General features: G+C 42.8%; 1 protein-coding gene across 1 annotated transcript in view; it reads right to left on the bottom strand.

Moving 5' to 3' along the window:
* The window catches only part of ephb6 (eph receptor B6), a 49,468-nt gene extending 38,062 nt beyond the window's left edge, over positions 1–11,406 (bottom strand). Inside the window, exons 1-2 of the mRNA XM_080896390.1 lie at positions 11,311–11,406; positions 341–405 (exon numbers count right to left, since the gene is read on the bottom strand). Of these exons, the coding sequence (XP_080752516.1) occupies positions 341–405; positions 11,311–11,368 (123 nt within the window). The 5' untranslated portion in view covers positions 11,369–11,406. The remainder of the gene's footprint in view (positions 1–340; positions 406–11,310) is intronic.
* Positions 11,407–13,419: the final 2,013 nt, after the last annotated feature.

Here is a 13,419-nt window from a genome sequence, read left to right as displayed (position 1 = left end):
GCCGAGCAATAAATCCAGAGTGTAAACAGCAAATCGATCAGTATTAAAACGAATATCAGTTGCAGTCCTGTACCATTTATCACCATTATCGATTTAATGTCTAAACTTTACCACCAGCTGCCTGACAGAATGATGAAAAACGTTATAAAACTAAATGTATTATTTCATAGCATCCTGTTTTAAGCCCTCATTAGCATTACAGCACAAGGCCCGACTAACAATGCGATTATAACCCGACACTTCAAACATCAGCATGTGCGACACGTGTATAACACATTCTACAGATGGCTTTAATGCTGCAACAGCTGGAAAACGCATTGACACTCAGCTCCCTGCTTACCCCCGTATCTGGATAGGTGATCCAGCCCAGCTCTGAGGTAGACTCTGTTGTGTCCAGCAGCATCACTGTGGGACGAAGAAGCAGAGACAAAGATAAGGTTAGAAAAAACAGACAGGAAACAGTTGCGTATGCTTTCATTTTAACGCAAAGAAAACAGGCAGACGTGTGCGCGAGCTTTCAGTTTAAACTTTGATTTCAGCTCAAGAATTTAACTGAGAAACGGAGTCGGTGCTATAAAAGCTAAGTGACTGTTAAACAGAATTTGTAATCATGAGATATTCTCTGAAGGACTGAAAACCAAATAGTGTGTGAGGCTGTGAGGCCATAAAAACATATAAAACACGGATTTGCTCCAGTGAAACTGAAGCAGAAAAGCACTTTGCAGAGTATCCCTTTTGAAGGCGGTTGTATAATTAATCCTTTTTTTTCCTTTTGTAAAATACCACAAGTTGTTGGAACCATTAGTCCCATTTTCTTTGATTTTTCTCCCACCACATCCAATAAAATCCAGGAGAGCTCCAGCTGTGTGCATCTGTCAAATTTAATGACTGCTATAAAGTGATGATGCACTCTGGCACACTATTCTGGTGTTTGAAAAATTAAACTGATTGACCTGATGGGGCACTGTGATTAAAGGTCAAATTTCCCAACTTTAAAAGGCCATAACAGTTACTGTCACGATTTGTTGAAACTTGCCGTGCTGATGCTTTTCATAGCTTGTCCCAAAGGGAACCTTCGTCATGTTTCGGGGGGGTTAATATGTTCTGTGTTCCTCTTTTGTTGCAGGTTTTGCTCATTAACCCTGATCAAGAGCGAAAGCACAAGAATAGCATATGAGTTTTATGCTGGAGTGTGTTTTCCCATAATTTGCTTTAAGTGCTTCAAAAAGCAAGCTGGCAAAGAAATTACACACACAGACACACACATGCAAAGTGACTTTAATGCTGAGTGTTGCGTGCTGACACATGGCAGCTTCCCACACAAAAACTGAAGCCCTTGAATTTTCCATTAGCATTCCAAAACCGTGGTGGCTGCCGCTCCTTCAGTCTGGCACAGTCTGCGCTCGGTGCTGTTCAAGAGCCACCGACTGAACGCGGGCCAAAGTTTGTCGTGTACGCAGAGGTACCAAAAACATCAGACTTCAGATTTGGATGCTTGCACAGATGGAGGTAATGGAGGAAAACGCTCAGTGCCTGATTGCATCAAGCACAACGCTAATCAACTAAAGGGCTGTAGACACGTATACACACGAGACATTGTGGGAGGCCGGCGGCATTCGCCTCTGTTTACAAATAAATAATTCTTCTCATTGTCGTTATACAATTTTTATGTTTTTGCTTCCATTGCGTGTCACACAATAATTCACCAGAGAAAAGGGGCCTCTCTTTTTTCCTGCCTCTCTCGCTGACAACCAGACAAAGGGTGGCGGAAAAATATTATCTACATAATCAGCACTCGCACACGGGCATTTGAAAAGGTTCCCCGGTCCACCAAAACACCAATAGATACATTGTGTCTCTCTCCTTCTGCCAGTCAAACACAGAAGTACCCAGTGGCACCGTGAGCACACTCAATCCTGCCGCATGCCCCAATAAATAAAACAAATAATAAGAAAACTACATTATTTGTGGCTCATGACATGAATCGACCCCACCCCTACTGTTCTCTGACTGCTCTGTAAACAGATTTTTTCGGATTATAGTCACAGATGGACACCCCGCAAATCTGTGCTTCAAGCCTTCCTTTCCCTCCTCTCTTTTTCCCCCCTTTCCAAACCCCTCAGCCTGTCTATCCGTTTTCACCCACTGGCTGGTCTTTATGTCACTCTTAGTAAATTCACACATTTTTCCATGGAAGTGCTCCAGGATTTGGAGTGATATGAATTGTATCAAGAAGAGAATACAAATAGACTGTGACAGCTAAGGATTATATGCAGCCACAGGCATCAGAATAAACAGTTTTTAGTGCCGCGCACGTCTGGGAAGCTTGGCTAGTGGAATTTTTGAGGCAATTGGGATAAAATCAGCTAAAGGAAGAAAGCTAAACTCACCAAGCCAGGGATGCTTAAACCTCCGAATTTTGACAGTATCCACCAGTGAGACACCTTTCATGCTTTGTTTGACTCTAGCTGGAAACGGTGTACAATTCCAGCTGTGCGTGATGGCATGCAAACTCATTATTGATTAGTTTCTTGGCCCTGTGAAAAATAATCTTCAGTTTGTCAGATTGACTAACATGTTATATGTGACCTCATTAAGCACCATTTGATTTATATCAGATAAGCAACAGACACAAATGCTGCAAAAGTGTCATTCCAAATTCAATTAACCTTCTGCTTCAGGGCACAGTCATGCATAAATAACACGGAGCAAACTATTTTTGACATTAATATTTATGCCTCTACTATTTAGTTTCTTGTCGCTGGGCCTTGGGGACAGAGGTCCTTACATCGCCTCCGCTCTTTCTTCCCGGGATAAACCTGTACATGAAGATTACATGGAGGAGCGTTCAAAGTGCTTCATGCATGTCTCGTTGCGTGACATTAGCATGTTGAATAATTCACCATGACATCCTAAGATTAGCATTGAAGTGGTGTGTTATGCACACCTTTCAAAGATTAGTTGGAGCTTGGGCACCGTGGCTCTGGTGCGCGTCTGTTTGTGTGTGCGTGAGACAACCATGAACAAAAGAGAGGGACATTTACTGGCAGGTCCACTTGGCAGTAAAAGCCCCTTTATTTAACTCTCAGACAGCCCACTCCATGTGCGCAGAGCACTACAGCATCTCCGTTATTGGTCCATCCGATGGCTGAGATGCTCGAAGTTTGTCCCTGACAGTTTGACGAAGTGCTGAGTCTGCAATCTGAGCCTGAGTGCTGCGTTAATGCACGCTGGCCTCTTACGTCCTCCTGTTCCACTCTGATTTTTTTTACTCGCTCTGCTCGATAACTCTACCTCCATTTTGTCCCTTGTCCCTTGTATCCTCCTCCTCTTTGCATGTGGATATTATTCCTCCAAAATGTGACAGTAGGGTCTGTCAGATAAAGAGAAACACTCTTCTCCGTTACTGATGGCAGCTCTGCTGTTTGTGTGGAAAGTGGTTTGATACTCAGAGAGAGAAAAGGGGGAGACAATATAGTAGACAAAGCATCATTATGGAAGGAGAGGCTGGCGGGATTGTGTTTGCGCATATGAATGTGTTTCTTTTGCTCTTTCCCCCTCTCTTTCTGTCCACGGTGTGGGTGTAAATGCTCTTCTGCCTTGTTATAGAGGTGACCTGCATTAGTTCATGAATGTCCCCTCCGCCACTGGAGTGCTCACTTCAGCTGAGTGACCCTCTCTGCGCTCTCCATCCATTTCTCTGAGTCCAACACTTTTCCTCTCTGTGCAGCCATGCATACACCGACACTCTCCAGTGCTAAGTGTAGTGCCGTTGTTCATGTCACGCCTCTTCGACAGCAGATGTATGCTACTTTAACGCCAAATTTTGCAAGGCAGTGGAGCCCCTCCTGACTCACTCTGAAAAGAAATTTGCTGTAAATATTAATGCCTACTAGAGGGATCCGAGTGTAAATTATGCCTTAACACCAAAGTGAATGCACCAGCAGAGAAGACATAGTCAGCGAGCTCACAGGTAACAACACGTTACAGAAACACACTCATGCACACACACACAAAAAAATTCCCACAGTGCCTGCAAGCGTTTTGAGCAGCGGTCAGCTTGTGTTTTGTCTTTTGTCCACTCATCCACCCATCTCCACCCTTTCTTGATACACTCCAGATGCTCCCTCCCACAGACAGTCAGTCAAGGACAAGGCCCTTACCAAACCCTCATTACAAACAACCACAGTGAGAGAGTGATACGCCAAGTCAGAAAGCGAGCAGGAGGAGGTTGGACGAAAGGAAGGAAGGGGATTAACATGTCTCCAGAAATAAGCATGTACATGTCAAAGGGAGTTATCTCAAAAAAACTGAATGAAAGCGCAGCTGCACCAAAGAGCACAAACAACCAGGTTAGATGATCAATCCCTACGTGCAGGCAGCAACAGGCACAGGTAGGAGGACACATCAAAACAACTGACTCTCTGTCTTGATTACAGCATGTTTGCTAAAGTAAAACTGGCAGACATGAAGATTTTAAAATTATAGTTTGACTTCTTGAGAGAAACAGTTATTTGCTTTCTGTCAATCTTGTTGCAATAAAAACCTGTTTTAGTTGTTCAGGCAAGCTCGCAGGCAGATTGAAATAACAGGCATTAGTGGGATGGTGGCAAGCAGCAACCACTGCAGTTGAAAAAATGAAGCCAGCACAAAGTGCCAAAAAGTGCAGCTCAAATGGCTGACTCCAAACGTGACTGAATCCTCACAGACGCCATGTTAAAATGTCCAAATAAACATGTTACAGGCTGGTGCAAAACACAACAGCTGGATGGACTTTTTTTTTTTTTTTCAAATTTTCCAGTTTAAAATGTATTTGCTTTTATTTTCTAGCAGTTATGCAGCCAATGTGTCACCTCAGCTAACTAAATTGGACTTTTGTTGTGTTTGTGCTGTTTGGGCCTTTTACATGTTTTTAGAACAATTATCTGACAGTTAAGAAGAAGTCTGTGCTCCAGTTTTGATGAGTGAAATCCTAATGTTTTATTTATTTAGCTCGCACTAATCAGGTATCTTTAAGGTATCCATACAGTCTATGGATGCACATTGCTAAGCTAGCTAGCTAGCGGTACTTGATAACTTAGCACTCTAAATATAGTCAGTTCTAGCTCCAAAAACCAAGATGGTGACGTTAATGGGTCTCTCAACATTCCTGGAAGAGATTCATAGTGTTTCACTTTGTTCTTCACACTGAAAGTGCCACAAAGAGCTGTAACAAATGAAAAAAGTAAGCTTGGGAAAGAAGTTCAAACCCAGCTTACTTTCACACTTCTTCATAGCTGGCCAATCACAGTGTGAAGTGGGTGAGAATATTGTATTGTCAGTTTCAGAAAGTCACAGAAATGGTCCGACAAAGGCCTCCAAATCTGAAGGTGGTAAGGAATATATGACTAAATAAATTGTAAGTGAACTAAATTTAAATGTGGAGACTGACTCTTATGTCTGGTGTTTAATAGGAGACACAAACTGCCACTTAACTTAGCTTAGCAATGAAGGTGGAAGGTGGGTAAAATCTGCGTGCCAGTTCTCAAAACCTCATAACAAAGGATTTGTTATGATCTAGCCTTTATTTTTGGCTAGATCTTTCAGGATTGATATACTGTGGGTCTGGCATGTTGTATTTCAAGGCCAGGGTAGCAGTTTCCTGTGTGTCTGTGTGGCACTAAGGCAAGCATCTGCAGGTTCTGATTTAATGTCTGCAGTGCAGACATGAGGGTGGCATCAATTTTATAACCTCAGTATTGTGACAAGAGCAGATAAAGGTATAACCTACTAAGTTAAAAGTATTTACTCTTTCTTTATGTCTGTATCTAATAATTTTATATTTTTTGTGTTTAATCTACGTTCACATTCACACCTGAGGTTGCCCATGGTAACCCCATGCAGCTCTTTGTGTTGTGGAAGAAGCTGGGGAGAATGTGCAAACTCCACGCAGCAAGCCTCCAATCTTGATTCAAACCCAGGACCTTGTTGCTGTGAGCTGACAGTGCTAACCACCACACCGCCATGCCACCCTGCATCTCACCCTGTAACAGCAGGGAAAGGCTCCAGCAGCCCTGAATTAGGTAAGCAGAAGGAAATGAATGGATGGATCTGTGCCATAGATATGTCATAATTACAAAAAGTATTTGACATGCAGAAATATGACTAAACGTCATCCTCAACCAGCACACGATTAAACATGTTGCCAACTCCACTACCGAGGTATAACTCAGGTGTAACTTTCTCCTCTTCTTTGATCAAAGGACTTGATTTTAAAGTCAGGAGCAGATCAGAGATATTTCACTTGTTCATTTTTGTCTGAGAATTTCAACGTTTTGGAAAGACAAAAACAATCGTGATACAAGTTTTTACTCATCCACCAGGTCAAAAGTGACGAATGCTAGGGGTATAGTTAGAGTTGAGCTTTGTTAAATAGGCAAATGTCACCTTTCAAATAAAGTTTCATATAATTATTTTGGCATAACAGCTTCAATTTTAAATAGTTTTCACTTAATCCAAATAAGTAAAAGTACTATAAAAAGTGGGGGACATTAACCCAACCTAAACCCTACCCCTCACCCAAACGCTAAATGTTTTGCTAGTGGCATGTTGGTTGTTAAAAGGATAATAATTCACTCGAGTGGAGTAATGTGTACAAAGACAAAAGCGTAAAAGTTTCTTCTAAACAGGCTTGACTCCTCCATTAATAGATATCCAGTTACCACCAAAAACAGAAGCCGCAAACATCATCTTCTCCACCCTCAACCCTCAACCCTCACCGCTGCCAGATGAAGGAATGCAAGAGATCAGTTTAATTCAAACCCACTGTGTCATTTCTCATTAGTGAAGCCTTCAACAGCCTAACTCAGCTCTCTGTCCGTTCGGTTGGTGCCAGCACCCAAACTGCCAGGCAACTGCTTTAATGTGAAATTCAAAACTAAAAACTGCATTCCAGTGTTACAGCAGCCCATGCCACGTGTTCATCTTTTAGTATTTTTTTATTTTTTTTGGCTCTAACTTGTTGCCTGTCCACACAGGCGTATTATCTGTGACGCTATCTGCCACGACATTGCCTGGCTCAAAGCGGAGAGTCTTGGCTGAACCTCTTATATCACAAATGGCAGATGTGTCATTCATTTTAATAAAAGTGGCCTAATGTCATTACAAAGCTCTCAGCATGCTGGAACTAAAAATAAAGCTGGGTCACAGTTAAGTGTTGTAGTGTCAATGATGGGTTGAGTTGAGTCCTCCACTTCCCACCAGCATGTGATTTCTTGGTTACTGCAGCCCCGTGCACATGCAGGATGGAAGGACGGGCGCAAGAAGCTGCTGAGGGCTTTTAGCGGCATCCGTTCTGCAGCACTCCCACTGTGACAAGCATGCCATTTATTTTCTTATCACACTTTCTCTAGTTGATCATGTCCTGAAAGAGTGGCTTATTACGCCTGGGATAGGGAGGGCACTCTGCCTAATTAATACCCAGTTAAAACCAGAGACAGCAGGAACGATGGCCCAGATGACCTTAGAGTGAGAATGTCAACATGGCTTTAAATTTATGCAGTCTGGTGTTTCAAGAAGGATTCATGTCCTTTATTTAATTTAAAGCAGCAGTAAAGCAGTATGTATAGAGTGGCTAGCTAAAAGGATCTTACTTGCAGAAAAATGGCCTCTTACATCATTATATCCATAATACTGATGCATCAGTCTGTAAGCAGCATTGTAATGATGTAGCTGTCACAGTATTTGAAAGCAGGACCAAAATGCAGGACCCAGGCAGACACCAAATGACAAAAATGGACCTTTATTTAGCTGGCAGTCCAACTCCCAAAAAATAAAAGTCCAAAATGAAAACAAACCGATATCCAAAAGGCCATCATAGGGAGCCAGGCAAGATTGACAGATGCTATGACAATGCTTCACAGTGTAATAAGGGAAGTGGAAATCAGAAATAGGTGCAGAGAATAATGACAGTCAAAAGTCAAAGTCAAACAAAGGTGACAACAACTTCCAAAGTTAAACAGGTAAAAGCAAAAGAACCCAACAAAGTAAAGAGAGGCAAGAAAGCAGAATAGCATAAAGAAATCAAAACAGTGGCTGCCGGTGGAAACTGCGCTACTGTTGGCTGAAGGTAGAGAGGGATGAGAAGATGAAGTCAGAGAGGCAAGCCTGCGATGGTTCGGACATGTGCAGAGGAAAGATAGTGGATATACTGGACAAAGACAGAAGGAAAAGGACGATGGCTGTAGTGAAAGAGGACATGCAGAGGGTTGGTGTGACAGAGGAGGATGCTAGGGATAGGGTGAGATGAAAGGAGATGATGCACTGTGCCAACCCCTAAAGGGAGCAGCCGAAGAAAGAAAAAGAAGAAGGAGAAGGATAGCTAACTCAAAACGTAACCAACAGGGAGACAGTAGGTTTTTATACTTTTATAGTGCTGGTGTAGGTTAGTGGTAGATTCACAGCACATTTGAAGGGCGATGAAACAAAGTCTTTCTGTACAAATTAGTTTTTTGACATTGAAATGTTTCAGATGTGATATTTAAATGGTGCTATTTGGTAAAGTGGTAACAGCTGGCTGCTTTTTTTGTAAAAAGTTATGCAAAAATTTAGGGAGATATTTTATAACATCATAAGGGTTTTTTTTGTAAAATCTTTATGTGAAGCCCTGCAATAGACTGACAACCCGTCCACTCACCCTATGATGGTTGGGATAGGCTCCGCCCATCCTCACTCCCAACCGATGGCAGGTTATGGCTGCCCCTCCCTGAGCCTACTTCGGTTTCTGAGTTTTTCCTTCTCAGTGTTGGGAAGTGCTTGCTCATAGGGCGTAGTCTGATTGCTGGTGTTTTCTCTGTAATATCTTCCTCTACCTCTTTACCTTACAATACGTATTAGATTTGGAGCTATAGAAATAAAATGGAATTGAATGGAATTAAGTGTAGGGAGTTAAAATATATTGCATTTTTTTCAGAAATGTAATTAAGTAGAATTATAGAAGAAACGTTTTATTTTACGTTGAGAGAAATGCATGAATTCATTAATCAATGTTGTCATTAAAATAAAAAATCGATACATTTTTTGAGCAGCCTGTTGCCATCTGGTGATATTCAGAAGAGATTACCTTTTCAAGGCATGAAACAAGTTTAACTAACAGTGCAAGGTTAATTCCTGGAACTGCATAGTTCAGTGAGCATCGCTGCAACTCCGCTCGTCTATGACAGAAAGGGCCGGAGGGGCATCAGGTGTGTCTCCCGTTCAGGCCCTTCCTTGGGTGTGAGGTGTTAATCCAAAGTGAACACGCAATCCTCAACACAGATTCGTAAGGTTCAGAGGCTCCACATCAACAATGCATGTGGGCGAATGGAGCAACACTTACACATGGCTGCATTTGAGAGATGCAAATCAGTTGTCGCTCACTTGTGATTTGTCTTCATGAGAAGCGGCAAAGATTTAGGTTTTTTTTAACCTAGAGGAAACTATTGAAAAAAATGACACTTCCTCATATCTTGTGACATAAAAATAGACAATAATTCGGATTTTTGATGCAGATATAGTGTACTTGAAAAGCAGATGGCTCACATTTCACAATAGAAAGAACGACTTTAAAAATAGTTAACGTGCAGCTATATCCAGCCGGTCCAGACGTCATTTGCTGCGACGAAAGCTGAGGCAGATGCCAAACCGTCCATTCACGATGTAACTGGATGTTTCACTTCATGTGGATTTATAGGGACGCCCATGCTACTGGGTTAATACTGTATTATGTCGAGCTCTGTTTCAATTACACAGTCAGTATGGGCTCGTTACACTGCCCGGCCTCTCTCCTCGCAGTCATTCTGTCTCATCTTAGTCCAAGCCATCTGTTACAAGCGCGGCTCGAATCCACGGCGTGAGGCTGACATATAAGTTACCACTGTAACAGACTATTACTGACACACACCTCGCAGTAAACTAAAGCCAAAGAAGAAGATGAGCACGAACAGGTGCAGCTCTTTGCAACATAGAGACATATCCTTTGAAAGTAATTGCGTGCTGACTGCTGACACCCTCTCTAGTGCTGGGGACAGGGTGTAGGAGCGGGAGCTATGTATAGGCCAAATCTAAAGGCATGTATGCACCTATAGCCAAACACATATGGAGACGCACACACACACACACACACACACACACATATATGTATATATACACATGTATGTATATACACTTATATGTATATATACATATATGTGTGTGTGTGTGTGTGTGTGTGTGTGTGTGTGTGTGTGTGTGTGTGTGTGTGTGTGTGTGTGTTTGGCTATATATATATATATATATATATATATATATATATATATATATATATATACACACACACACAAAGCCAGTTTGAGTCATCATGTTTTTGCAGGTTTCTCAAGTCAGCCCACTCTGATCTGACAGAACACTTCATAGATGGAGTCTCACTTAATTATCCATCTTTTTAGACTGTCTGTCACTCGCTCTCTTTCTCTTTCTCTCTCTCTCACACACACAAACAGTCACTCAGTCTTGCACTTTTTAAGGCATACATTCTTTCCATTTATGTAAGCAAAGCATTAAAAGTTACCAGGAGAGAACTGGAGAAACAGGAGAAACAGGAGACACGCTTTAAGGACACCAGTGCAGAAGAAATAAAAAGGGGGGGGGGGGGGGCAATGATAAGAAGAAGAGGGGGCCTGCGGCTGTCACATCCATGAGATCATGTGTGACACGGGAGGGGGGTGGTAGGTCACCGAGTGCATAGCAAAGAGAAGGGGTTATGCGGCTTAATATTCATTTGTCTTCTGCCTTATTTCCATATCCTTTTGTTGCCGGATCTTGATAGGTCCTGGCACGCACCTGGCCCTTCCGTGCCAACAAACTACTATCTGATGTGCTTCTACAGTGGTGCACACAAGCATCTGCATGCATATTCACGTGCACTGTTGCTTTGAGACACAACACAGAGCCCAGAAAACTAAGGGCTGTCTAAGCAGGGGTAAAGCTGGTAATTATTCCGGGGGTCCCAAGGTGCAGGTGGAGGACTCATAATCCAGGGTGGCTTGACTCGTAGCGTGGCAGACTAATGTGCCACAGTTTCATACATTGTCAAAGTCCCATTAATTCCCACAGAAGCTTGTTCTTAGAGAGCTATAACAGTTGCATACTAAGTGCCCATCCTTCACTTGTGGACTTGTTTCAGGAACGTGATGAGAGCGCTGTACAAACACGGCATCAAGCTTTATGACCACACACACACACACATACACACATACACGCGCGTGCAGTCACAGGTTTGACGTGAATAAATGCAATCAAAAGTTTGGTTCTTACCTTCCTCAGCTGAGTTAGGCTGGAAAAACAGACAGAGAGACAGAAAGACACTCCACATCTCCACTACAGAATGACACTGACAGGGAGAGAGGGAGGGAGAGAGTATGAAAGAGAAAGAGGGAGATAGAGTGAGTGTGACAGAGCAAGAGGTGGGGGGTGGTGGAGTGGGGGTGGAGTCTGTTTGCTCCCTTTATCTAAGAAAAAGAGAGAGAGAGGATGGGGGGTGGATGGATGAATGGATGAGGGAAGCAGAAAAATATTTACAGAGCAGCAGATACAATAAGTACGCTGCCAAGTGAGGAAGTAAACAAAACACCGTTGTCACAGAGACAGGAGGAGAGAACGAGTGAGAGGAGGAAAGTGGGAGAGAGGGTTTATTTTCTTATATGGGAGAAACAAAGACAGAGAGGAGAGCCAACAAGAGAGTGACAGAGAGCGAAGGGAGAGAATTAATAAACAAGTTTTTCTGGTCTTTAAAAAAGCCGTCTAGACACGACTAACGGCGTCCATTGCAACGCTGGCTGGCAGGCTGTGGCATCCCTCTCATGTCTGGACACTGTGCTAACCCGCATTTTTTCAAGCTGTGGCATGTGAGAGTGACCAACTTTTTATTTTTTTGCTGTTTTTCTTGATCTCACTCAGCTCAGCCTTTATGGAAAATGAATGTCATTTAGACATGTTTTTTGGGACGCTCGCCATCCTTCATGTGGCTTCATGCTCTAACACCCCTCCACCACAACCACCACCCTACTCTCTCAGACACACTCCTCGCCTCATAGGACAGCTCATCCAGACAGTATGCAGACTCACACTCAGGCACACACACACACATCTGAGCAGCCCTTCTGGTCTGTGCACGCCACTAGCTGGCCAGCCTGCAGTACTGCAGCTTGTTGATGGGCTTTCATGCTCCAGTTCACTGCTGTGAGTAACTGCTGTGGACTCTTGCAGGGAGATGTGCTGTGTGGGTTTGACACAGTTAGATGGCACCATTCCCAGCCAGCTGGGGGGCCCCTTACCAAAGGCTGTGTGCTTCTTCGATGGGCTGAGGTACACAAGGTAAAGCCAAACAGGAAATGGAAGATTATATTGTATAGCTAAAGCGACCAATCAGACTGAAGCTTATCTTGTCCATCGTCAGAAAATTTTTGATATAAGCAAAAAAGGGAAAAGGGTAATTTCAGCTTTCATTCAGAGCAGGTAGCTTTACATCTTGGATTTAGCAGATTTTTATGCCAGATGGCCCTCTGACACAACAGCCAAGGGATTTGTGTGTCCTCATGGAATCAAACTGGGCACCTTTGTGCTTGTCAGACAAATATGTAAACATCTACAATTGACTTGTGTGCCCCACTAGGGGAGAAATTTCAATCTCAGTCTGGTTGTCCACATATAGGTGCTTAGAAATGAGATCACCCTTTTGGAGCACAGGTATGGGGTTTAGTCTGCCACACAGACCCGATTCAGTGTGACTCCGATCATTGTGAATAAATGATTAATCTGCTTAGAAATCATGGAAAACTGGAGTCGCTAACAGCTTTTAATGAATTCAGTGTGATGCAGGCACGTAAACAAATAGTGGGATGTAAAATATCTGTAGCCCACAGGTACTCAGCAGATTCTTCATCTGTCAAAGCATTATGGAAATTTGAGCCATGATCGCAGCTTAAACTGAAGACGGATAATGTATTACAAGACTAATGACGAAAACCTTTAATATCAACTTTCGCCTCAGTTTTGTCTGCGAGCAAATTCTAAATGAAGCATCGTAATCAGTGTCTTTTTGCTATTCCGAAAAGCGAGTCCCTTTGGATGTGACCTCACAAACACGAGATCAGTGATTTAAAAACAGATCACAGGAAGTTCCCTCTGCGTCTTCTGATTTGATTTTTGAGCTCGTAACAAAAATGTCAACACAACACCCAAATGTATTATTTAAACCCGATTCATCAACAGCGGCGCTCGTGGCTTGTGTTGTAATACCGCGCCTTACAGCTCACTGAGGTTTTTCCACAGCGAAACGAGAAGGAAACGCTGCAGTGGAGAAGTGGTTGCCCGATGGATTACCACGGAACGACAGTTAACATTAAACATTCATGATAACTAACT

This window comes from Rhamphochromis sp. 'chilingali' (genome assembly GCF_963969265.1).
Source record: "Rhamphochromis sp. 'chilingali' genome assembly, chromosome: 11".
Taxonomy (NCBI): Eukaryota; Metazoa; Chordata; class Actinopteri; order Cichliformes; family Cichlidae; genus Rhamphochromis; species Rhamphochromis sp. 'chilingali'.
The sequence above is the reverse complement of the archived record's forward strand: the minus strand, read 5'-3'. Positions and strand labels throughout refer to the sequence as shown.